Below are 22,816 nucleotides of genomic sequence, written 5' to 3'. Positions count from 1 at the left end.
TTTGGCTATAGGTTAGGTTAGTTTGTTTCTGCTTGGTATGACATTGCGAAGTAGAGAGTTGAGACAATAATTTGGATAATTCAAGCAAGCATACAACCTGGCATAAAATAATGACGGTATTTGTTAAGCACTTACTATGTGCTAAGCACTGTTTTAATAAAAGTGGGTAATCAATCAATCAATCGTATTTATTGAGCACTTACTGTATGCAGAGCACTGTACTAAGCGCTTGGGAAGTACACGTCTGCAACATATAGAGACAGTCCCTACCTAACAGTGGGCTCACAGTCTAAAAGAGGGAGACAGAAATGGTAGAGGAATGGGGAATGGGGTAGAGGAATGGGGAGGAGAGGTTACTTTCCCTTTATCTCTGTGTCACTGGCCAAAACAACTTTGGTGAGAGATTTTTTGGAACCAAGGGATATGAATGCCATACTGTAAATCTTTCACTGGGCATCTCTTTCACTTTGATATTTGGAAAGCAGTGTCTTGGGCAAGGAATATATCTGCTTACTACAGATATATTGCTTCAGAATATTTTTATTCAGGTGATCAGTATAGGCTCTCCTGGCAACCCCATCTTGCCATGGTGGATGGTTCAACACAGAATTGAATCTCCAAGCAATCTGATCTTCACCCCCAAGACAGATTTTTAGCTAATTTAACCTTTATTTATGTATATTCCATTAATTGTTGATCGCTCAATCAAGCAGGATTTGTGTGGTGACTCTAGTTCTGGGACCATCTAGGGCTTTTTAGTAGTGGGTCATATGATCAGAAATCTATGCATGACTACTGACTCTGGAAAACTCTTTTGTCTATGTTTAAACTGTCTTCCATCAAAGTTTCAGTTTGACCAGAGACATTATCACCAACTGTCCATCCGTTTACATCTCATTAAAATAAAGTAGTCACAGTTTCAAGGGATAGTGACTTTGCCTTCCATGGAGAAATACAATAGAAATTTAAGTAACCAGTTCAGGAATTTGATTACTATTAGATATATTAGACAAAAATAACTTTTTTTTTTTACACTTAGTGGCAGGAGATTTTTTTTTCCTGAAACATTTGAGTAGCTTTTCCCCCACTCTTTTGTAGTTACAACCCAAGTGGAAACATATTAAAATTTCAGTGCATAGAAATGGGAAAAGTCTCCACCAGTGATTTTTTTTCTTTTTTTTTTTCAAAAAATTACAGAACCTTCAGGTATATTTGTGAAGAGCATTACTAAAAGTAGTGCTGTTGAACATGATGGAAGGATTCACATCGGTGACCAAATTATAGCAGTAAGTAGGCACATATTCCTTTTTGAGATTTTGTTTCTACATGTGAAGATGTAGAGTAAATGGAAGACCCTGTATTCATTTTCAATGTTTTTATTGCTGTGTTTTGGGGTTGTTAAAAAAAAAAAAATTCTCCTAGCAGTGGCCAAAACTGACCAGTAATTACATACCAATATCTGTATTGATTCAAAAAGTAAAAATGCTGCCTTTTCTGTTTGTGAGGTCGCACTATAAGACTACATATGCATATGTAAGTTTCCTGTTTTGTTTCTTAAAAAGTAGTATTTTGTGTTCTTGGTTATGACTTGTTAGCTCTGTATTGTCCACTAATTGTCTAAGGTAAATGAAGCTTCTACAGGGTTGTGTGGCAAAGTACCTCACCATCTCCCAAGCTGCTTTTAATACTGCATAAGATTTGGTTTCTGCCATCAATACCGGTAAACTGAAAAGATTTAAAAGTCTTCAAATGTATAAGGTAGATTATTTCGCTCTTTTCAAGATTGATTAGAAGAAAGCAGTTATGAGTCTGAAGGTTTTGTAAGGAAGGGAGAAGTGGGAAGGTAAATGCCTAGATATATAAACATTGAAATATTTTAGTTTAATGGTTAACATACCGTTTTACACCTTCAGGTGGATGGCACAAATCTTCAGGGATACACCAATCAGCAAGCAGTTGAGGTTCTGCGGCAGACAGGACAAACTGTTAGGCTCACTTTGGTGAGGCGAGGGACTAAACAAGAAGCCCACAGCCAGCCAGACAAGGACGGAACTGCAACTGCTGCAAAACATGTGGTGTTTTCTTCGCTGGAAACAAATGTAGCCAAAGGTAACTCAAACCAGTTTGGTTTTAAAGTAACATTTCCTGATTGGGTTTTCTCCTAATACAGAGCTGCCAAATGAAAGCCTGGGAAGCAGCGTGGCCTAATGGATAGAGCACGGGCCTGGAAATCAGAAGAACCTGGGTTTTATTCCTGGCTCTGCCACTTTTCTGCTGTGACCTTGGGCAAGTCACTTAACTTCTCTATGCCTCAGTTACCTCATCTGTAAAAGGCAGGCAAAGACTGTGAGCCCCATGTGGGACAGCTACTGAGTCAAACTCAATCTGCTTGTGTCCACCCCAGTGCTGGAACATAGTAAACACTTAATAAATGCTATAAATGCTACAACTATTGAAGTGCCTAGAACATAGTAAATGCTTAACAAATACTATGGTTACTACAATTATTTGCGTACTCATACCTACACAGGAAAATGGAGATAAATAGGATAGATGGTGACGTCTGGACTGTATTAACACTTCAACAGTGGAGCAGCTGCTCTGCACCCCACATGCCCAGGTTGCCCTAGGAACCAGTTACTCTATTGGACCAGTGTGGGTTACAATGAGACTAGTGATTGCCCAGGACAATGCTACTCTCCTTCCTGGATCCAAGTTAAAGATGTGCTGCACTAATTGGCTTGGATCCAACTGGTACCTACCATGGCTTTGGAGTTAGGTGGGAGAGTAGCAGAAGTGAAGGAACTTCAGCTCCTCCAAAACCCCCTACCTGCCCCATCACCAATTCCATCCCTGCTTCAAGTTCCCAGAACCCTTAGATCAACCCTAGTTGAAGTATTGTGAAGGGTATCTTAAACTGGGGGACTTAAAAGTGTATAAAAAACACTTGGGCCATGATTGGAAGACTTGGGTGGCTTTATTTCAGTCCCTGATTGTACCTCTGAGTCTTTTTGGCCTTGGATAGGTTAGCCTGCCTTTCTGCGACTTCACTTTATTCACTCATTCATTCATTCATCAGCAATTTGAAATCTAAGTCCAGGTTTATAAATCAATTCACTCCCCATAATGCACCTCCCCCTTGATTATCTAGCTGTTTCAAGCCTTTCCCTACTTCCCCATCCAAAGTTAAAATCTCCCTTATTTAGGAAATATTTTCCTGAGCTATCTTTTGTCCTGAATTATCTGAATATTTGGGCTGCTTCATTTTTCCAGAGAAGACCTCCACATATTGTGTTGGGATATAGTTAGCTGAAAGGAGTGACTTGCTCTTGGCAATGGGATTAAACTTCTTGATGAAGTTGGAAAAGAGCCTCCTTGATCTCTCCTTATGCACAATCACTAATATGATCCCAAAGTATAAGTTTAGGGTAGAATGCAGAGATTCTCAGATGACCTAAAGGACTAAAGAACACTTGGCATGAAACTGAAAATTCTAAGTTCTCAAAAGACAATAAGAATGCATGTGTAAGATGTTCTTTGCTAGACAATGTTCTTTTCCTTCCAGTATGAGTATATGAACATCTTAGGTTTGTGCCTTATGCTTTCTGAAACCTTAAATTTTCAGAGGATAAAAAATGAGGTTTTACTATGAAATCATTGAACATGAATGTTTAGCAAACCCAATTGAAAATTTTCGTGTAAATGTAATAAATATAGTTACCGGCACCTGAACCCAAGACCATATTGATTTGTTGTTTTTCAGAAAATTGTGAGAAGGATCAAGATTCTCCATCACTGAAGGAAAATGAATGCAAAGTCCAAGTTGTAGAGGAAGATAAGTCAACACTGCCAGGTAATTGTGCCTTTTAAAAAAAAATAAATTTAGAAACAATATTCCAGAACTTATATAAAAACCTGAAATATGGATGTTAAAGAGATTGCCTAGAGGATAATTAGTTCCTTGCTATATGTGTTTTCTATCAATCAATGGGATTTATCAAGTACTTGCTGTCTGTAGAGTACTGTAGTAAGCATACTGCCTGTAACAAGTTTACGGTCTAGAGGGGGAGACAGACATTAATGAAAATAAATTGTGAATATGTGCATAAGTGCTGTGAGAGTGAGGGTGGGGTAAATACCAAGCGTTGAAAGGGTCCAGATCTAAGCGTATAAAAGGAAGAGTGAGTCAGAAAAGAGGGGTTAATCAGGGAAGGCCTCTTGTGAGCTTAATAAGGCTTTGAAGTTGGAGAGAATGGTGGTCCAGTGTATATGAAGGGGGAGGGAGTTCCAGGCCAGACAAAGGACATGGGAAAAGTGTTGGCAGCAAAATAGGATTGAGGTACATTGAGCATGATGACAAGAATTGTGGTGTGTGTGTTTAAGTATTTTCAATTGGCTAAGCACTGTTTTTAGTGCTGGAGTAGCTACAAGATAATCAGGTTGGACACTGTCCCTATCCCACATGGGGCTCACAGTCTAAGTAGGAGGGAGAACGGTTATTGAATTCCTATTTTACAGATCACAGAACTGAAGCAGAGAGAAGTGACTTGCCCAAGATTACATAGCAATTAAGTGGTAGAGTCTGGATTAGAACTCAGTTCCCCTTACTCCCAGGTTTATGCTCCTTCCAATAGGCCATGCTGCAAGCAGTGTGGCTTAGTGACAAGAGCACGGGCTTGGGAGTCAGAGGATGTGGGTTCTAATCCCAAGTCTGCCATTTGTCTGCTGTGTGACCTTGGGTAAGTCACTTCACTTCTCTGTGCCAGTTACCTCATCTGTAAAATAGGGATTAAAACTGTGAGCCCCACATAGGACAACCTGATATTTCATTGGGATTGTCAAGAGGAGGACATTGGTAAACTTGAAGAGAGTAGTCTTAGGTGAAGGAAAGGGGGTGGAAACTGGATTTTAGAGGGTCAAGAAAGTAAGTTGGAGGGGAGGAAATGGATATGTCTGGTGAATGTAACCCATTTGAGGAATTTGTACAGGAATAAGGTCCTTGATCAGGGGTTATGCCTACCTATTCTATTGTACTTTCCCAAGTGCTTAGGACAGTGCTCTTCCCACTGTAAATGCTCAGTTAATATCAGTGATTGGTTGATGGAATAGGAGACGAGAGATGGGGCAATAGAGGGAGAGTGCAGAAAAGGTTTATTTAGGATGGCAATGGTTAGCTTGGGAGGAATGATCTGGTAAGTAGGTTATGAGGGCAGATGTAAATTGAGAATTTTTAAGCTGATCATGAGGAGTTTTGGCTTGATGTGGAAGGAAATAGGTGGGATTTGAGGAGAGGGGAGATGAGATAAGGAATACTTCAAGAAGATGATGTCTGCAACAGATATAATAGAGAGATGTCGGGAGAGGCTGAGCCAGGAAAACTGCAAGAAGGTTGACACAGTAGTCCAGCTGTAATATGATAAGGTATGAGCAGTCTAGGTGGAGAGGAATGGGCAGGTTCAAAAAGTGTCATGTAGTAAGAGAAGCAGCATGGCTTAGTGGAAAAAAGATGGGTTTGGGAGTCAGAGGTCATAGGTTCTAATCCTGCCTCTGCCACTTTTTTGCTGTGTGACCTAGGGCAAGTCACTTCACTCCTCTGTGCCTCAGTTAGCTCATCTGTAAAATGGGGATTAAGACTGTGAGCCCTGATTACCATGTATCTAGCCCAGTGCTTAGAACAGTGCTTGGCACACAGAAAGCACTTAACAAATACCATTATATCAGCACTTAGAACAGTGCTTGGCACATAAGTGCTTAACAAATACCATCATTATTATTATTAAGAACTGGTAGGATTTAATAGTGGGTTGAAAGCTAGAGTTGAATGAGAGTGAGCAGTCAAGGTCAATACTAAAGTTGTGGGCTTTTGGGACTGGGCGGTTGGTAGTGTCATTCTTTCATTCAATCATATTTAATGAGCACTTACTGTATGCAAAACACTGTACTGAGTGTTTGGGGAAAGTACAATACAGCAATAAACAGTGACAATCCCTGCCCACAACAAGTTCACAGTCTACAGTGGGGGAGACAGATATTAATACAAATAAATAAAATTACAGATGTGTACATAAGTGCTTTGGGGCTGGGAGGGAGAGAACAAAGTGTCATTTACAGATGGGAATGTTTTGTTGTGAGGAGGAAGGAATTTGGATGGGAAGATGAAGAGTCCAGTTTTGGACATGTTAAGATTGAGGTGCCGATGGGACATCCTAGTGGCAAGAGGAAATGTGGGATTTTGGATAAAATGAAAGATCGGAGCTGGAGAAGTAGATGTATCAGCCAATCGTATTTAGAGCTTACTGTGTGCACTACACATTTGGGAATAATAATAATGATAATGATGGCATTTGTTAAGCGCTTACTATGTGCAAAGCACTGTTCTAAGCGCTGGGATAGATACAAGTTTATCAGGTTGTCCCACGTGGGGCTCACAGTCTTAGTCCCCATTTGACAGAAGAGGGAACTGAGGCACAGAGAAGTGAAGGGACTTGCCCAAAGTCACACAGCTGACAAGTGGCGGAGCAGGGATTCGATCCCATGACCCAGGACTCCAAAGCCCGTGTTCTTTCCACTAAGCCACGCTGCTACTGTATTTGGGAAAGTACAGTACAATTGGTACACCTGATCCCTGCCCACAAGGAGCTTACAGTCTACAGATTTGGAAGTCTTGAGCATAAAGGTGGTAAGAGATACCATGTGAGCAGATGAGCTCCCTTTGTGGGGGTAGAAAAAGAAAACAAGCGGACCAAGAACAGAGCCTTGTGGAGCACTTAATATTAGAGACTACAAGAAGAAAGAGAAGGCATTTAACAAGACTGGAAATGAGCGGTTAGAGAGGTAAGGAGAACCAAGAAAGTCTTGTCAGGAAAACAAAGGCCACATAAGGAGGGAGGAGGGTATAGTGGTCCACAGTGTCAGAGACAGCTGAGTGATCAAGGAGAGCAGAACAGAATAGAGCTCATTGGAATCAACTAAAAGGAAGTCATTGGTGATCTTTGAAAGTGCAATTTCAGTAAAATGAAGTGGTCGAAAACCTGATTGAAGTGGGTCAAGAAGAGAGTTCATGGAAAAGTATTGAACGTAGTGGGTGTATATAATCTGTTCCAATAATTTGGGTAGAAATTAGAACAAGGCAGATGGAGGGATAACTGGAGGGGGCTGTGGGATTGAAAGAGGGCTTTTTTGTATGGGTGACCCTGACTGAGCTGAAAGGCAGAAGGGAAGAAGCCGCCTACACTTCATAATTATTTCTAGGTTTAACTATACTTTCTTGAGCCATCCATCCAAATTATCTTTCCAAAAGAAGGGCTACCACAAGGAAGGAAATTTTATTGAAATTCATTTTCATAAAAGATTTGATGAAATGATGAGTTCTGATCAGAGTTAACTTCTTATACACTGGAGGGGGTGGGAATTTATAATCAAATGTTTGTTTAAATCTTAGGCTATGAGTTAACATCAACTGAAGATGAACAGGAAGAAGGGGAAGAAGAAGTATTGCGGAAGAAGTGGCAAAGAATTATGGGTGTTAATTATGAAATAGTGGTATGTTAATCAGTATTTCCTAATGCAAAAAGTCTTTGAGTTACTAGTATGATAGCTTTGACAGTAAATATTTACATTTAAATATATAGTATGACTCTTTCCCTATTTTTTAGAGGATAATTCTTAACATTCAATTTATTCTTAAAACAGAAAAGCCAGCATAAAGCACTTTTTACCAATTATCAATGTTTTTGGGCTACAGTGACAAAAATACTCGCAGCCTTTTGGGAGGACTAAGGTTTGAAATGCTGATTTGCTTAAGACTATGAAAAGAAACAAAATATGAAAAATGCCAGTGCCTGGCAGTTGCAAGGTTCACAAGTTTAAAAGTTTGTTACATTATTTGAACCTCACTCAAACCATGAGTAGGTAACCAGAAGTTTATGCAGCTCTTGATTGAGTCACAAGTCCTAAGACTTTCAGGTTTGGAAGATGATGAAAGGCCTTTGACGTATTAAAAAAGTTGTGGAATATGTCTAATATTTCAAGGGAAACTGCCCCATCCCTTCTTCACTACATAACCTGTTTGACATCTTCATCACTGTATCATCTTCTCTTATAAACATTTTGTTTGCTACTTTCCCTTTGCTATGTGATACCCCCAGCACTGTGGTGAAATGAAGATTACTTTAACTCCTTCACCCATTTATTGGCATCCCTGTACAATCAATTCTACCCTTCTACTCTTTGGGGCTGAGTAGTAAAGGTTGCACCAAACCTGGGGTGGATAATTTTTTAAATGCTACTTGGCTGTCAATTTCTGGGACATGGAAGAAGCAAATAATCTTAACTGGCAAGTAAAACTTATTCACAGTAGCCCCTCTGCAAGGTTTGTAATGGATAAATGGCAGCTGAATACTACCCATGAAATTATAGATGTCAGCCAGGGCAGGAACTCTGTCCTCCTAATTATTATTCATTCCTTTTTGTCACTTTTGGCACACCTGGCCCCATTTGTCATTTTAGGAGCTGCCTGAGCCCCTACGTTGAAATGTGCAAAGATTGCCAGGCACTTGAGTAAAATGGTAACTGTAATATGCTTAAAAATGAGAAAGTGTGGGCAGCCATATTTGGAATACATTTCTGCTGAAGAAGCTATTCTGTTACAGTGTGGGTCATCAGTTTTCCTAGGGATAGGTACAACCCAGTTTGATTTTTTTTTCATCTTTCCTTCCATTCATCCATAATTCTTATGGAATACCTCTCATCTGCAAAGTGTTTGCTAACAACATTCCTGACCCTTAGAGAAGTAGAATGTGAGGCAACAGCTGGGTGCACCTTTTCAGCTTCCATTGTTATTGGATCTTGTGTTGACTCAAGTAATTGATGGTTATATGGGCTCTTTAAAACAAACTAAGAAGTTTTGAGCAGTATTTTCTCACATTTTCCATCCCGAAAGCTTGGGTACTTTGTGTATGACAAAGATTACAAATATACACTTTACAAATATCAGTGTGTCTTTTTTTCAGGTGGCCCAAGTGAATAAATTCAGCGAGAACAGCGGGTTGGGAATCAGTTTGGAAGCAACTGTGGGACATCATTTCATCCGATCTGTTCTCCCAGAAGGCCCTGTTGGACATAATGGAAAGTTATTTAGTGGAGATGAACTATTGGAAGTAAGAAATCAATCCGTGGTGTTTATTGTGAGCTTACTATGTTCAGAGCACTGTACTAAGTGCTTATGAAGAAATGGTCTGCACTTTCGTTTCGTAGAGTAAAATTTTGAAATGTCACAGTATGATAAACAATCTTGGGTCTGTCAGATTGTATTTGGCACTTTCCCTCTTTGAATATATATATTTCAGTAAATAACATACCTTGGGGATAACTAAATCATACGTTCTGATGTAAAATGTGTTGAAGAGGGTACGTTAATATTGTTTGTGCCTGCATCTTTTCTACAGTGGTGAGAGAAGACAAGGGAGGGACAACATTGCATTTTTGTGAAGTGTGCCATTGAAAGAGTTTTGCCCAGCTGTTTTTCATTTTTGAATATTATGGTAGTGATGGTGAGATCCTATTAATGTGTGAGGCTAAAAATGTTGAGCAGTGACCAATACACACTATCACATTGTATATTTGCACTTAAGGATGCATCCTTGCTGCATTAATGGGTTTGTCTCACACAGTAGTTCTTTCTTTTTCTGAGTACGTCTTTTAGCACCCTGATCTCTGTGAAGGTTTTGCTCAAGGAGAGCAACTTCACTCTCAATTGCTGCCTGTCAGCTGCTGTGGTCTCTGAATAGTCTGTTACATCTCATTTTTTGTGACTATACTTCACTGTGGCTCTATCACGCCCTCTTGGCCTTTGTCAATGCAGAGGGGAAGGGCGGAAATGAAGGATCGATCAGGGGTGGCTGCTTAATGGAGAAGTGATTTTTGGAGGGTTTTGAAGGTGGGAAGTGTGGTGGACTGTTGGATGTGAATGGGGAGGGAGTTCCAGGCCCAAGGGACCATGTGGACAAATGGTTGGTGGTGAGATAGATGAGATTGACGAATAGAGAGTAGATTGGTATGTGTGGATTGAGTTGGTGTAGATCAACGAGATTAGGTAGGAGGGAGAGAACTGACTGGGTGCCTTAAAGCTGCGGGTAAGGAGTGTGTGTCTGATGCTGAGGTGGTTGGACAACCGTTGGAATTGGACAAGAGGAGTGGAGACATATGGACTGAATGGTGTTTCCAAAAAAATCTGGGCAGCAGAGTGAAGTGTGGACTGGAGAAGGGAGAGACAGGATGCAGGGTAGTCAGTGAGGAGGCTGATGGAGTAATCAAGGAAGGTAATACCATGCTTCGATCAGCATGGTAGCAGTTTGGATGGAGAGGAAAGGGCGGATTTCAGAGAAGTTGTGAAAGTGAAATCCAGAGGGTTTTGTTACAGATTGAATGTGTGGCTTTATTGAGAGCGATAATAGTCATAATAATAATTATGGTATGTATGTGCTTACTATGTGCCAGGCACTCTTCTAAGTGCTGGGGTGGACATAGTCCCTGTCCCACATGGGGCTCACAGTCTCAATCCCCATTTTACATTTGAGGTAACTGAGGCACAGAGAAGTGAAGTGACTTGCCCAAGGTCACACAGCAGACAAGTGGCAAAGCTGGCTTGAGGATATTTCCAAGGTTATGGGTTTGTGAGACGAAGGATGCAGGTGTTGTCTACAGTGAAGGGGAAGTCAGGGATGAACAGTACTTAAGTGGGAAGATATAATAATAATAATAACAATAATAATAATGGCGTTTATTAAGCATTTACTATGTGCAAAGCACTGTTCTAAGCGCTGGGGAGAATACAAGGTGATCAGGTTGTCCCACGTGGGGCTCACAGTCTTAATCCCCATTTTGCAGATGAGGTAACTGAGGCCCAGAGAAGTTAAGTGACTTGCCCAAAGTCACACAGCTGACAAGTAGCGGAGCCGGGATTTGAACCCATCACTTCCGACTCCAAAGCCCGGGCTCTTTCCATTGAGCCACGCTAGAACTCAAGATGAGTTCTATTTTGGCCATGTTAAATTTCAGGTGTCTGTGGGGCCTTGAAAGCAGGAGGAAATTTGAGACTGCAGAGAAGGGGAGACATCAAGGCTGGAGAATCAGATTTGGGAATCTTTGGCAAAGATATGGTAGTTGAAGCCATGGGAGTGAATGAGTTCTCCAAGGGAGTGGTTGTAGAAGGGACTGAATGTTGAGGTACCCCCACAGTTTGAGGGTGGGAGGCATAGTAGGAGCCAGTGAAAGAGACTGAGAAGGAGTGCTCAGAGATAGGAGGGGGACCAAGAGAGGATAGCATTAGGAAAGCCAAGGCTGGATAATGTTTCCAGGGGAAGAGGGTGATCTCCAGTGTTGAAAGCAGTGGAAAAGTCAAACAGGATTTGGTTGGAGTAGAGGCCATTAGATTTGGCAAGGAGATCATTTGGGGATCTTAAAGAGGGCTGTTTTGGGGGAGTGAAGGGGACAGAAGCCAGATTGCAGAAGGTGAAAGAGAGTTGCACTTGGATTTGTACCCTTTATTCACCCCGCCCTTTGCACTTATATACATATCTGGAATTTATTTTAATGTCTGTCTCCTTCTACACTGTGAGCTCCTTATGGGTAGGGAACATTTCTGCCAACTCTGATATATTGTACTCTCACAAGCACTTAGAACAGTACTCTGCACACAGTAAACCCTCAGTAAATGTAATTGATTGAGAGTTGGAGGAGAGGAAGTGGAGGCAGCAGGGGTAGAAAACTCATTCAAAAAAATTGGAGATTTTCTGAATATGCGCTGGTACGGTTCAGATTTTTTATGCAGCCCATGGCACTGTGCCATATCTGCAGAACAAATCATACCGTTTACGTGTCCTTTTACATGTGTACCTCTACTGTAGAGTCTTCTGTATAAAGCAATTCCTGACACACTGTCTCAAAGAATTTTATAAATATTCATGGACTGTTGAGTTGGAAGAGTTTCCCATTGTATTGGAAGTGAATTTGGACTCTTCATTTGTTGTATCCACAAGCATGGCAACCTAGAATAGATTGACAAGGATTGGACCATGTAGCCCTGATTGGCTCTGGTAATGAGTTGCAAATATTTTTTTTTTTCTCCCCTAGTAGAGTGTAAGCTTCTGGTGGGGAGGGAAGTGTATCACTTTTTATTCGCCATCTCCCAGGTACCTAGTACAGTGCACTGTACCGAGTGGGTGCTCAATAAATACCACTACTATCAATCAATTATATATATTGAGCATTTTACTGTGTGTAGAGCACTGTACTAAACACTTGGGAGAATATAATACAGAAGAGTTGGTAGACACGATCCCTGTCTACAAGAAATTTACAGTCTACCAAATGTGTCATGCCTGAAGATCTTGGCGAATTTCTCAGGATGGCTAAATTTACCTAACAAATTTCCAGAGCCCTGGCCTGTTGGTGTCAATGTTTTGTTTGAGGGCAATGGACAGAGTGTAGAGGTCTTGGTGCTGCTCTTGGCAACTCTCCTATATGAGTCACACTGCGAAAATCATAGTGCTGTGCTAAGGTTTGAAGCCACATTGAGATACAGGTAACTCACTGTTAATCCTGTTTTTAGTCATCTGTTAAGGATTCTGGCTAAAATCTGGCCTTCGATGGAAAGCAGGATGATTCTCCTCTAGTTTCTATCATAAACTCTTTCCCTTTTCTTCTTGAAAATGATAAATGCGGTGACATCTTTGGGGGCCTGTGGTATCTTCCTAGTGTTCCATACATGGAGAACGCATGCATATCTTGGAACAATAATGATAATTGTGGTATTTGTTAAGCACTTGCTAGGTGCCAGGCACTGTACTAAGCACTGGAGTAGATACCACCAAATCAGGTTGGACACAGTCCCTGTCATACGTGGGGCTCACAGTCTTAATCCCAATTTTACAGATAAGAGAACAGAGGTCCGAAGAAGTGAAGTAATAGTAATAATAATTATGGCATTTATTAAGTGCTTACTATGTGCAAAGCACTGTTCTAACCCCTGGGGAGGTTACAGAGTGATCAGATTGTCCCATGTGGGGCTCACGGTCTTAATCCCCATTTTCCAGATGAGGTAATTGAGGCCCAGAGAAGTGAAGTGACTTGCCCAAAGTCACACAGCTGACAATTGGCGGAGCTGGAATTTGAACCCACGACCTCTGACTCCAAAGCCCAGGCTCTTTCCACTGAGTCACGCTGCTTCTCTGAAGTGACTTGCCCAAGGTCGCACAGCAGACAAATGGTGAAGCCGGGATTAGAACTCAGGTCCTTCTGACTCCCAGGCCGGTGCTCTATCTAGTGGGCCATGCTGCTTCTCTATTAGATTAGATGTCTGAAGAGTATCGTTTTTTTGGATTCCTATATGAATGCCATCAGATCCAGGATTGTATTCAGCAAGTTACTTCAGTCTGCTGAAAAACTTTCCCTATCCATATCTTTGAGCCTCCACTTTTTACAAATCCTGTGTTATTCGTTTGAGCACCTGAAGCAGTAGCATCAGTGTGTCTTTTGGTGAATTTCTGACCAGTAAGGATGTCTATTCACAGTCATTCTTGCCATTTAAATCCAAGGAACTTAGAATTTATCTTTATCAATGTAATAATAAGCTAACATTTTCATAGGCAAAATTCGTCCGTAACATTTTTGTACAGGTGAATGAAATATCTTTGCTTGGTGAAAATCACAAAGATGTAGTGAACATTTTAAAAGAGCTGCCCATCAAGGTGACAATGGTCTGCTGTCGTCCAGTTGCTCCCTGTGGTTCAGATAGTTTGGATCTCACTGACATCCAGCTGATTGAAAAGGTACGTAGCTACTAAAGCAGTGCAATTTTTGGGATAAAGTGGGTTTAAGTCTAAGAAGTAGACAGGTTTTTGTAAGTATTTAACTCCCCAATGTTCCTAATGTAATTACAGTGGGGAATATTTTCTCAATTGAGATGACTAAGGAAATTTTCTCCTAGTCTTCTTAATAGGTTTCCCACCTAGTGTTTAAGGTGTGTGAATTCATGCTTTCAATCACTCTTTTACATATGCTATTGTATAACTTCCAGATATTTCCTCTGCTTTTCTCTTTCTAACTCTGTCTCCCTGCACACACACACACACACACACACACACTGTCTTGCCAAAACCCAAATGTTGAGAATTAGGCTAGCAAAATAAAGCTAACTGTTTAGGCAGGAAGTTTATCGAACTGTACTTTTTTAATACCCCAAATGTTTTTTCCCCTCTCTGAATGGTCTACATATAGCTAGGGAGGCAGGGCTGGAACTTGCATCAGTAGCATTCAATCAGGAGGCTTTTGTCCAGGGCTGGATTGGCTCTGAAATTTTTTGTTTCATACTGCAAGGTCATAAATAGGAGCCATGCTATTTTAAAATCATGCATAAATGTGGATTTTGCAGCTGAAAGAACCTAAATAAATATTTCCAGTGGTGACCATAAACTGAGGGGCCCACCTGCTCTCAGTATAGGGGCTAATGGGCGAAGTGGAAGGTTATAGTTGGTGCCCAAAGCCTGTCCTGTCTTTGAGTGTAGAAAGTGTAAATCTTGGTAAAGGTAAACTCTAAACAGGAAGTCCCCTCTCAAGATTACACCTGGAGAGTTTCCAGTACACTACCAGTCTTGGCTACAGGAGGGAGAGTCAAGCAGATGCATACCCATTCCATTCCTAGCTTGGGCAGTGGCTAACAAGTTTAAGGCAACCTGTTAGAAGTCACAATTCACCTGTACTGGGCAGCAGCAGCGTGGGAGAGAGTTGTGGGCAGAGACTTAAGTTTACTGTGCGGGAGGAGGCAATGGTAAACCACTTCCGTATTTTTACCAAGAAAACTCAGTGGATACACTACCAGAATGATTGCAGATGGAGAGTGTGGTGTTCTGGGACAGATATATATCCATGGAGTCACTATGGGTCAGAGACAGCTCGACAGGATAAAAGACAAACAGGAAGTAGCCCCAGTATAATTACCTTAAAATACGAAGGATAACAAAGCCCAAGTCACCATTTCACTTTCCATTTCATGTGAAACTCAGATGGATACATAGATGGCAGAATTTGGAAATCCCAGGCTGGATGAGACAGACCATGAACTATAATAGTAATTGTGCTATTTGTGAAGCACTTACTATATGCCAAACACTGTATTAAGCACTAGGGTAGATAGAATATAATTAGATGAGACACAGGCCCTATCCTACATAGGCCCATAGTCAAAGGGGGGTGGAAGAAAGGAATGTAATCCCCATTTTACAATGATGAAACTGAGCACAGAGATGTTTTTGACATATCCACAATCACACAGCAGGTAAGTACTAGAGCCGGGATTAGAACACAGGTGCCCTGAGCCCTAGCAACGCTTGTGTTCTTTTCATTTGGCATATGCTAATTATCCTGTTCTTTAGCCACTAGGAATGATCTTTTACGGCTCAACTGTCATGCTTTACAATTCAGCTTTCACCCCCCTTTAAAAGCATGGCTGTTAACCAGTCATTGTTGTCTTTATCCAAGTATTAGAATATTAACTGAAGCTGAAGATTTTGGTAATTTTATGCTACTATGTCCTGTCAGGTTGTTGTACTTGTGTTTATGGAAAGACTTTATCATAGGTAACACATATCTCTTGATCTTGAACTTTTGAAATAGGAGTCCTGTGTCCCTTTATTTTTCAGCCTCATGTAGACCTTGGTGAATTCTTTGGGTCTTCAGAGACTGAAGATACTACTTTGGAGCTGACTGCTGTGAATCAGAATATGGAAGAAGTGCAAGGATCCCCTTTAGCGATGTGGGAAACTGACATTCAGAATATTGAACTGGAAAAGGGGAATATTGGGCTTGGTTTTAGCATATTAGATTATCAGGTAATAATCTTTCTTCAATCAAATCAGGATCAGTAATTTTTGTGACGATCATTTGCAAGCTGGTTTGTTTTTTTTAGGTCCAAGTTAAGTGATGAAAGATATATTAAAATGGACAATGATGCTGTACGATTGTAGGAAATAAATAAAACTGCTGGTGCTTATCTATTTGATTTGGGAAGTTTATAAAATGTGGATAAATATGTATTTTTTCCTCATTAACACCGTATTTGAAAGGGAGTCACATCAATTCTTCTGAGTTCATGTTATTGACTTGGTGGTGTTATACTTGAAAAGTTTAAAAAAAAAGTCTGTTACTTTCTATGGAAGCAGTGTGGCCTAATGAAAAGAACACAAGCCTGGGTGTCAGAGAACCTGGATTCCCAGTACTGCCAGTTGTCTGCTGTGTGACCTTGGGCAAGTCATTTAACTTTTCTGTGCCTCAGTCTCCTTAATAGTAAAATGGAGATTCAATACCTGTTTTTCCTCCTACTTAGACTATGAGTCCCACATGGGACATAGTGTCCAACCTGATTAACTTGTTTCTATCCCAGTGTTTAGAACAGTGTGCTTGACACATAGTAAGCACTTAACATATTGCCATAAATAAAATGAGAATTATGAGGTCAAAATTCAGCATAGTGTATATGCTTTTTCATGAATATAACTAACTGATGTTATGACCATTTGGAAGTGAATTAATTTGATCTGGTTTCCATTTTTGCCTAAATGAGAAAAGGAAGAAGTCTGTAAATTTATGTGATTTAACTGTAATTCTACACTTGTTAACTAATGGTAAAATTCATTCATTCATTCAATTGTATTTATTGAGCACTTACTGTGTGCAGAGCACTGTACTAAGTGCTTGGAAAATGCAATTAGGCAACAGAGACAATCCCTACCCAACAACAGGCTCACAGTCTAGAAGAATAACAAACACACAAATATCCTCCTGAAAAAGGCTGAGAGAAGAATAGGCCCCATTGGGATTCGAACCCAGGGTCTCCTGTTTACTAGCTAGGTGCTTTAACCCTCTAAGCCACGGATAACACTGTTGTAGTCCATAGGTGATTATATGACAAGATGCCCTCTTATTCTCTGGAGCCGTATCCTCTGTATTGAACACATACTGTGTGCAGAATGCTGTACTAAGCACTTGGGAGAATAGAATAGAATTGCTAGGCATAATCCCTGTCCTCAAGGAGTTTAGAAACTTAGCCCATGCGTGACTGCCGAAATTGAATTGCATGATGTTTTTTTATTTTTAAATATAAGATATTCTTTTATTCATATTCTTTGCCTGTATAGAACAACTTTTTATTCTATTCAATTTCCAGGAAACAATAGCAAATGTACTACTAAAAATTTCACTGTACAATATTAGATAAAAAAGTCTAAAGGAATTAGAATTGTTTCACTTTTAACTTGAAAAATGGACCAATACAGGAATATCTTAATTTGATTTATTCCTCAATCACCATCATTTTGGGTTTATAGAATATGAATTATATTACTTATATTACTGAGAAGCAGCGTGGCTTAGAGGAAAGAGCACGGGCTTGGGAGTCAGAGGTCATGGGTTCTAACCCCAGCTCTGCCACTTGTCAGCTGTGTGACTTTGGGCAAGTCACTTAACTTCTCTGTGCCTCAGTTACCTCATCTGTAAACTGGGGGTGAAGACTGTGAGTCCCACGTGGGGCAACCTGATAACCTTGTCTCTATCCAAGTGCTTAGAACAGTGCTTTGCACATAGTAAGTGCTTAACAAATGCTATTATTATTATTATTATTATTAGAACAGTGCTCGGCACATAGTAATCACTTAGTAAATACTATTATGATTATTATTTGCTAATTTACTGCTTTCTTCTGTGTGTGTGTGTAACAGATTGCTTTTCCTTTATTGCATGCATAAAATATGTTAATATAGGGTTGCACAATTATACGTACTGTAGCATTAAGCTTACAGTTGGAAGCTTTGGGCAGAGAACCTCTGCTGTGTTTATCTTCTGACATCTAAAAGATGGAGTGTTTAAGGAGCAGTACATTTTTTCCTCTCCTTAATCCACCCACGTTGGGACCTCTCACTGGTATTCCAACCTGGCAAATGTCTCCGAAACGACCTGCCCTGGGAAAGTTGAGTGAGGTCTGCCTGTCTGTAATGCTGGTCCTGCAGAAGCCCTCGAGCTTTCTCTAACTTCAGAGAACTGTTAAGCTTCATTCAGAGTACCCATTGTTTACAATATGAACTCATTTTTCATTGTCTTTTTACCTATCAGGACCCAGTTGATCCCACAAGCACGGTAATCGTAATTCGCTCATTAGTCTCTGGGGGTGTAGCTGAACAAGATGGAAGACTTCTTCCTGGAGATCGACTTATGTTTGTCAATGACATTAATTTGGAAAATGGCAGCCTTGAAGAAGCCGTCCAAGCCTTGAAAGGGGCACCTACTGGAACTGTTAGAATTGGAGTTGCAAAACCCTTACCTGTAAGTATTATAGTTTGCTGTAGTACTTAATTAACTTTCAGACTTAAGTCACCCAAATCTTTCATACTGTCTTGTGTATAATCTAAAATAATGATAATAATATAATATTCCTATATGGCTGTTTTAAAAGTCCTTCCAAATCAATCTGAAGTTTTAGGTTGAGGAAGTGAATTTTTTATGAATTGAAAAACAGCTAACAAAAAAGAGAAAATAGGTCTGTAACTGATAATTTCTAATAATAATTTAGGTATCCATATCTTTATTTGCTAAGCAGTTGCATGCAGTGTTTCCTGTAATAATATGGCAGTTATTTAAGCTTCCTCAGGACAGCACCTTTTATTTGCTTGATACCTGACTACTTCTAGCTCTCTTCTATTCTAATTTTACTCTTCCAGTGTTTTCCTCAGCTGGTTCTCCTCCTATCTCTCTGGCTGCTCCTTCTCAATGTCTTGTGCTGCCTTCCACTTCTTCCCTAACTGAGAGAGTCCCTCAAGGCTCAGTTTTGGGTACTTTTCTATTTCCCATCTACACCCACCCCCTTGGAGAAAATAATCACTCCCACAACTTCAACTACTTACTATCTCTATGCAGATGATTCCCCAATCTACCTATCACTCCCTGACCCTTCTACAGGGTACTCTACATTCAAAGTGAGTGCAACTGCTGCCGTCAGTTTTAGGTTATTTGGGGGCTACATGTCTTCCTATGTGGGTGATCCCCAAATCTACATCTCCAGCCGTCATCTCTCTTTCTCTGAAGTCTCACATTTCTTCTGGCCTTCAGGACATCTCTATTTGCATTTCCTACTGGCACCTCTAACTTATATCCAAAACAGACACTTCATCTTCCCACCCATACCCTGTCCTCCCATGAGTTTCTCATCACTGAAAACACCAACTTTCTGTCTCATAGGCCCATAATCTTGGCGTTGTCCTTGACTCATCTCTCTCATTCAACCCACTTATTCAGATTGTCACCAGATTCTTCAGTTCTACCTTCACAACACCTCTAGAATCCACCCCTCCCTCTCCACCCAATGCTTGCCTTTCCACCTCTGCATCAAATAGAAACTCCATATGATTGATTTTAAAATATTCAATCATTTCTCTCCCTCCTATCTAAGCTCATTCATCTTCCACTAAAACTCCATCTGCACACTTCACCCCTCTATCACCAACCTACTTAGTGTACCTTAATCTCATCTCTCTTGCTGTGGATCCTTTGTTCATATCCTCCCTCCTTTCTGGTAGTCCCTTCTCCCCATAATCCCAAATCCTACAAAAATAATCTCCACTCTGAAGCCTTCTTTGATTATCCTCTCATCTTCTCATCCTTTTCTTCCTCCCTCCTTCATCTCCTATGGACTTGGGTCTATATCCTTCAACCACTTGGATGTTCACCCCAGCCTTTATGTACAGATACTGATACTTTGCTGTTTCTCCTTTATTTTAATGTCTGTCTTTGTAACTAGAGTGTAAACTCCTTGAGAGCAGGAATTGTGTCTACCAGATCCCATTGTATTGTACTCTCCCAAGTGCCTAGCACAATGCTCTGCATACAGTATGCACTCAATAAATACCACTGCTTGATTTTTTTTTTTTGCAGTTATATATAAATTCTCAATATATATGAACTATTTCAGGGGTGGAATGTTAACTCAGTAATAATTGGATTATATAAATGGGGGGATTATTCAGTAATTCTTTTTAATCTAAAAAAAATGGAAACTTGGGCCTCACATTAGAGATTCCCCTTTTGATGCCAGAAATGGTCAGTCATTGGTGTACATTATCAATAAGTTTTATTAAAATCTAGAAAGCACCAATTCTAAATAAAGTTTTCAATTACTCAGTATATTTTGGCAGCTTTTCATCTTGCATAATTGATATTCTGTTGAATTGACAGTATTTGAGCTCGTGAGAAGTCCTCAATTTTCCTTACATTAAAAATGAGCCACCTGCTGCCTACAATTTTAGGTTATTTTGGGGAGACTTGTGTTTGTAATGGGGAAAATAAGTCATTTATAATGTCTTATAAAGGAGAACCAGAAATCCTTTGGTTTAAGCTGCTGACAAAATAATATAAATAGCAGCATTGATTTTGATCAATTTTGTTAGGTCAAACGTCATAAAAACAATACGTTACAGAAACCTTTTTCTGATGAGATTCTGTCTTCTCATCTAAGTGAACCAGATCTATATTCAGCTCTCCATTTCACTTCCTTGCTTATATTCAGACTACAGATCTTCTTCAAAAAGTCGTTTAAAATTAAAAATAATTTAATGCTCACATATAATGTAACTTGTAAGATGCCTGACATCTTTTTGAAGTACAGAAACATTGATGTTTGTTTAAACTGCTCTGTAGAACTGTTCCCAAGCTATAAGCAAACTTCTGTATTATGTAAAAATATCCTCATGAATGAAAATGGCAGTATTCTGTAATGTTAGAAATATTTGTTACTTGACCACACTGTTTGACACATGACTGATTACAAAAAGTTGATCACATGATAGTATTGACATCAGTTGTGTAAAAAAAAAAAAAAAGTACAGTAAACAATTGGACAGGACTCTGTCTAAATTTCCAGACTATTATAGGTCTATTCCTATTGAATTATAAAAAAAATTTGAAAGATTCATATTTATTATGTTTAATACTCCAATTCTTTATTGACCTCATCTCTTGTTTTTCTAGCTCACTATTTCTTTAACTGCAAAATTCCCCAAACCATTATACTCACTCTTCAATGTAACTTTGGCCACTACAACTCAGAGCTTCATTTTCTCTGCAGCTTTCACCAGAAGAAGGTTATGTTTCTACTAAGGAAGATTCCTTTTTCTACACTGCCCAGTCATTTGAGGAGGAAGGGCCAGCTGATGCAGCCCTCTTCCATGCAGAGTTGGCTCTGGTTAGTGGCCGCAACTTACCAAGATTTCTTTCAAAACCCCTTTTTGTTGATTATTTTTGCCTTTCTGGCATTTAAAGTTCTTGCCTGATTTCTCTGCTCATATTTTTTAAATCATTCAGCATAATTACTTAAAAGAACACCCTCTCCTTCCTTATGCTCTTGCAGCTGAAGACCAGGAATATGATTTATTTGCAAAAATTAATTTGTCGGTTTTCTGGGGAAATGTAATCGCCAACACATTATAGTAATGTGTGGCCCTCATCTTTCTGCCAAGCTTTCTAAAATTGATGGAATGTTTCTTTTGTATAAAAGGCTCCTCATTATGCAGTGCTATTACTTTTTTCTTAGCACTTAGAAGTATTCAAACTACTGCGTTGGTCAATTATCCAAACTTTTACTAACAAACAGCGACACATTGTATACTAAAAATACCTGAAGTCAAGAAGGCACACATTATGTGCTATTGTATTGATTGAAGAGGAAACAGTTACCAGAAAAGGATAAATGCCATTTTTGTATAAGCAAAGACACAAATATTGCAATTATGATATAAAACCTTTTATAAGAACCAGTAGATAGGACTTTCAAATAATGCTCTGAATTATATGTCACATTTTCTTCCCAGGAAACTGTCTGATACAAATCTTCTTGAGTTAAGGAAAGTGCCTGTTCCAATATATTTAGCATCCTTTGTGCACTGTATCCTCCTCTTAAGGAATAATTTTAAGACAAGGGTTAGGTTTGAAATCTGTCAGTACTTTACTGTATGTACCCAACAACATATTCTAGATGCTAAAGTCACTTATTTTTTGAACAAGGGCTTGAAAAATCAGTATCAGATTTCTCAGGCATGTGATCCAAAAGGGCTGTCATGATGTTTTGGTCATTTTATTTGCATTAAGAATGGTAGTAAGCCTTTACAGTACCAAAGGGGAAAAGAGATGAGTGAGAAATTAGTCATTGATGCAGTAATACAAGTGCATAAATATGAGTGAAGTTGAGCCATTTTCCCTGGGTATAATTTACTATGGGGGCATATTAGGGTAGATAACATTGTATTGTAACAGCATTGCTCAAAATGGCACCCAGGAACCTCACACAAGCCCTCAAGTTAGTTTCAGCAACTAATTTATTTTCTGGTCTCCTGCAACACTCTGAAAATAATTTTGACCCATACACCTTTCCACACTACTTTGCAGGGATGTAGCTGTCATACAGTCACTTTGATGACATGAAGTATAGTCCATGTGATAAAGCCCGCTATTTCTCAGCTCTATTTCCAATTTGAAATACTTCAGAAAAAATGAAGTGAAAGTCTCCACTTTTCACTGTATGGAGAAAGTTACCACTAGCTAATTGAACCATTCATTATGCCCATTTAAAGAAACATTCTTAGTTCCTTTATAACACAAAATCTTGTACTTCATAACTAGGAGTTCTAATAATTACAAATTTATGTTATTTTTGCTCCTGTAACTAATTTCTAATGCCCATTTAAAAATATTCAATTATGTTAAATCAGTTTTAGGAGCT

At 39.6% G+C, this 22,816-nt stretch overlaps 1 protein-coding gene across 9 annotated transcripts in view; it reads left to right on the top strand.

The window, feature by feature from the left end:
* Window positions 1–22,816, top strand: part of MPDZ (multiple PDZ domain crumbs cell polarity complex component) — a 160,162-nt gene that overhangs the window by 56,285 nt on the left and 81,061 nt on the right. For all 9 annotated transcript variants that reach the window (XM_038769591.1, XM_038769588.1, XM_038769586.1 and 6 more), the window contains exons 10-18: window positions 1,198–1,286; window positions 1,914–2,109; window positions 3,764–3,853; window positions 7,442–7,542; window positions 9,012–9,158; window positions 13,677–13,829; window positions 15,699–15,887; window positions 18,163–18,372; window positions 21,167–21,283. In XM_038769591.1, the coding sequence (XP_038625519.1) occupies window positions 1,198–1,286; window positions 1,914–2,109; window positions 3,764–3,853; window positions 7,442–7,542; window positions 9,012–9,158; window positions 13,677–13,829; window positions 15,699–15,887; window positions 18,163–18,372; window positions 21,167–21,283 (1,292 nt within the window). The remainder of the gene's footprint in view (window positions 1–1,197; window positions 1,287–1,913; window positions 2,110–3,763; window positions 3,854–7,441; window positions 7,543–9,011; window positions 9,159–13,676; window positions 13,830–15,698; window positions 15,888–18,162; window positions 18,373–21,166; window positions 21,284–22,816) is intronic.

The sequence above is a fragment of the Tachyglossus aculeatus genome, chromosome X4 (assembly GCF_015852505.1).
Source record: "Tachyglossus aculeatus isolate mTacAcu1 chromosome X4, mTacAcu1.pri, whole genome shotgun sequence".
In the NCBI taxonomy this organism is placed as follows: domain Eukaryota; kingdom Metazoa; phylum Chordata; class Mammalia; order Monotremata; family Tachyglossidae; genus Tachyglossus; species Tachyglossus aculeatus.
The sequence above is the reverse complement of the archived record's forward strand: the minus strand, read 5'-3'. Positions and strand labels throughout refer to the sequence as shown.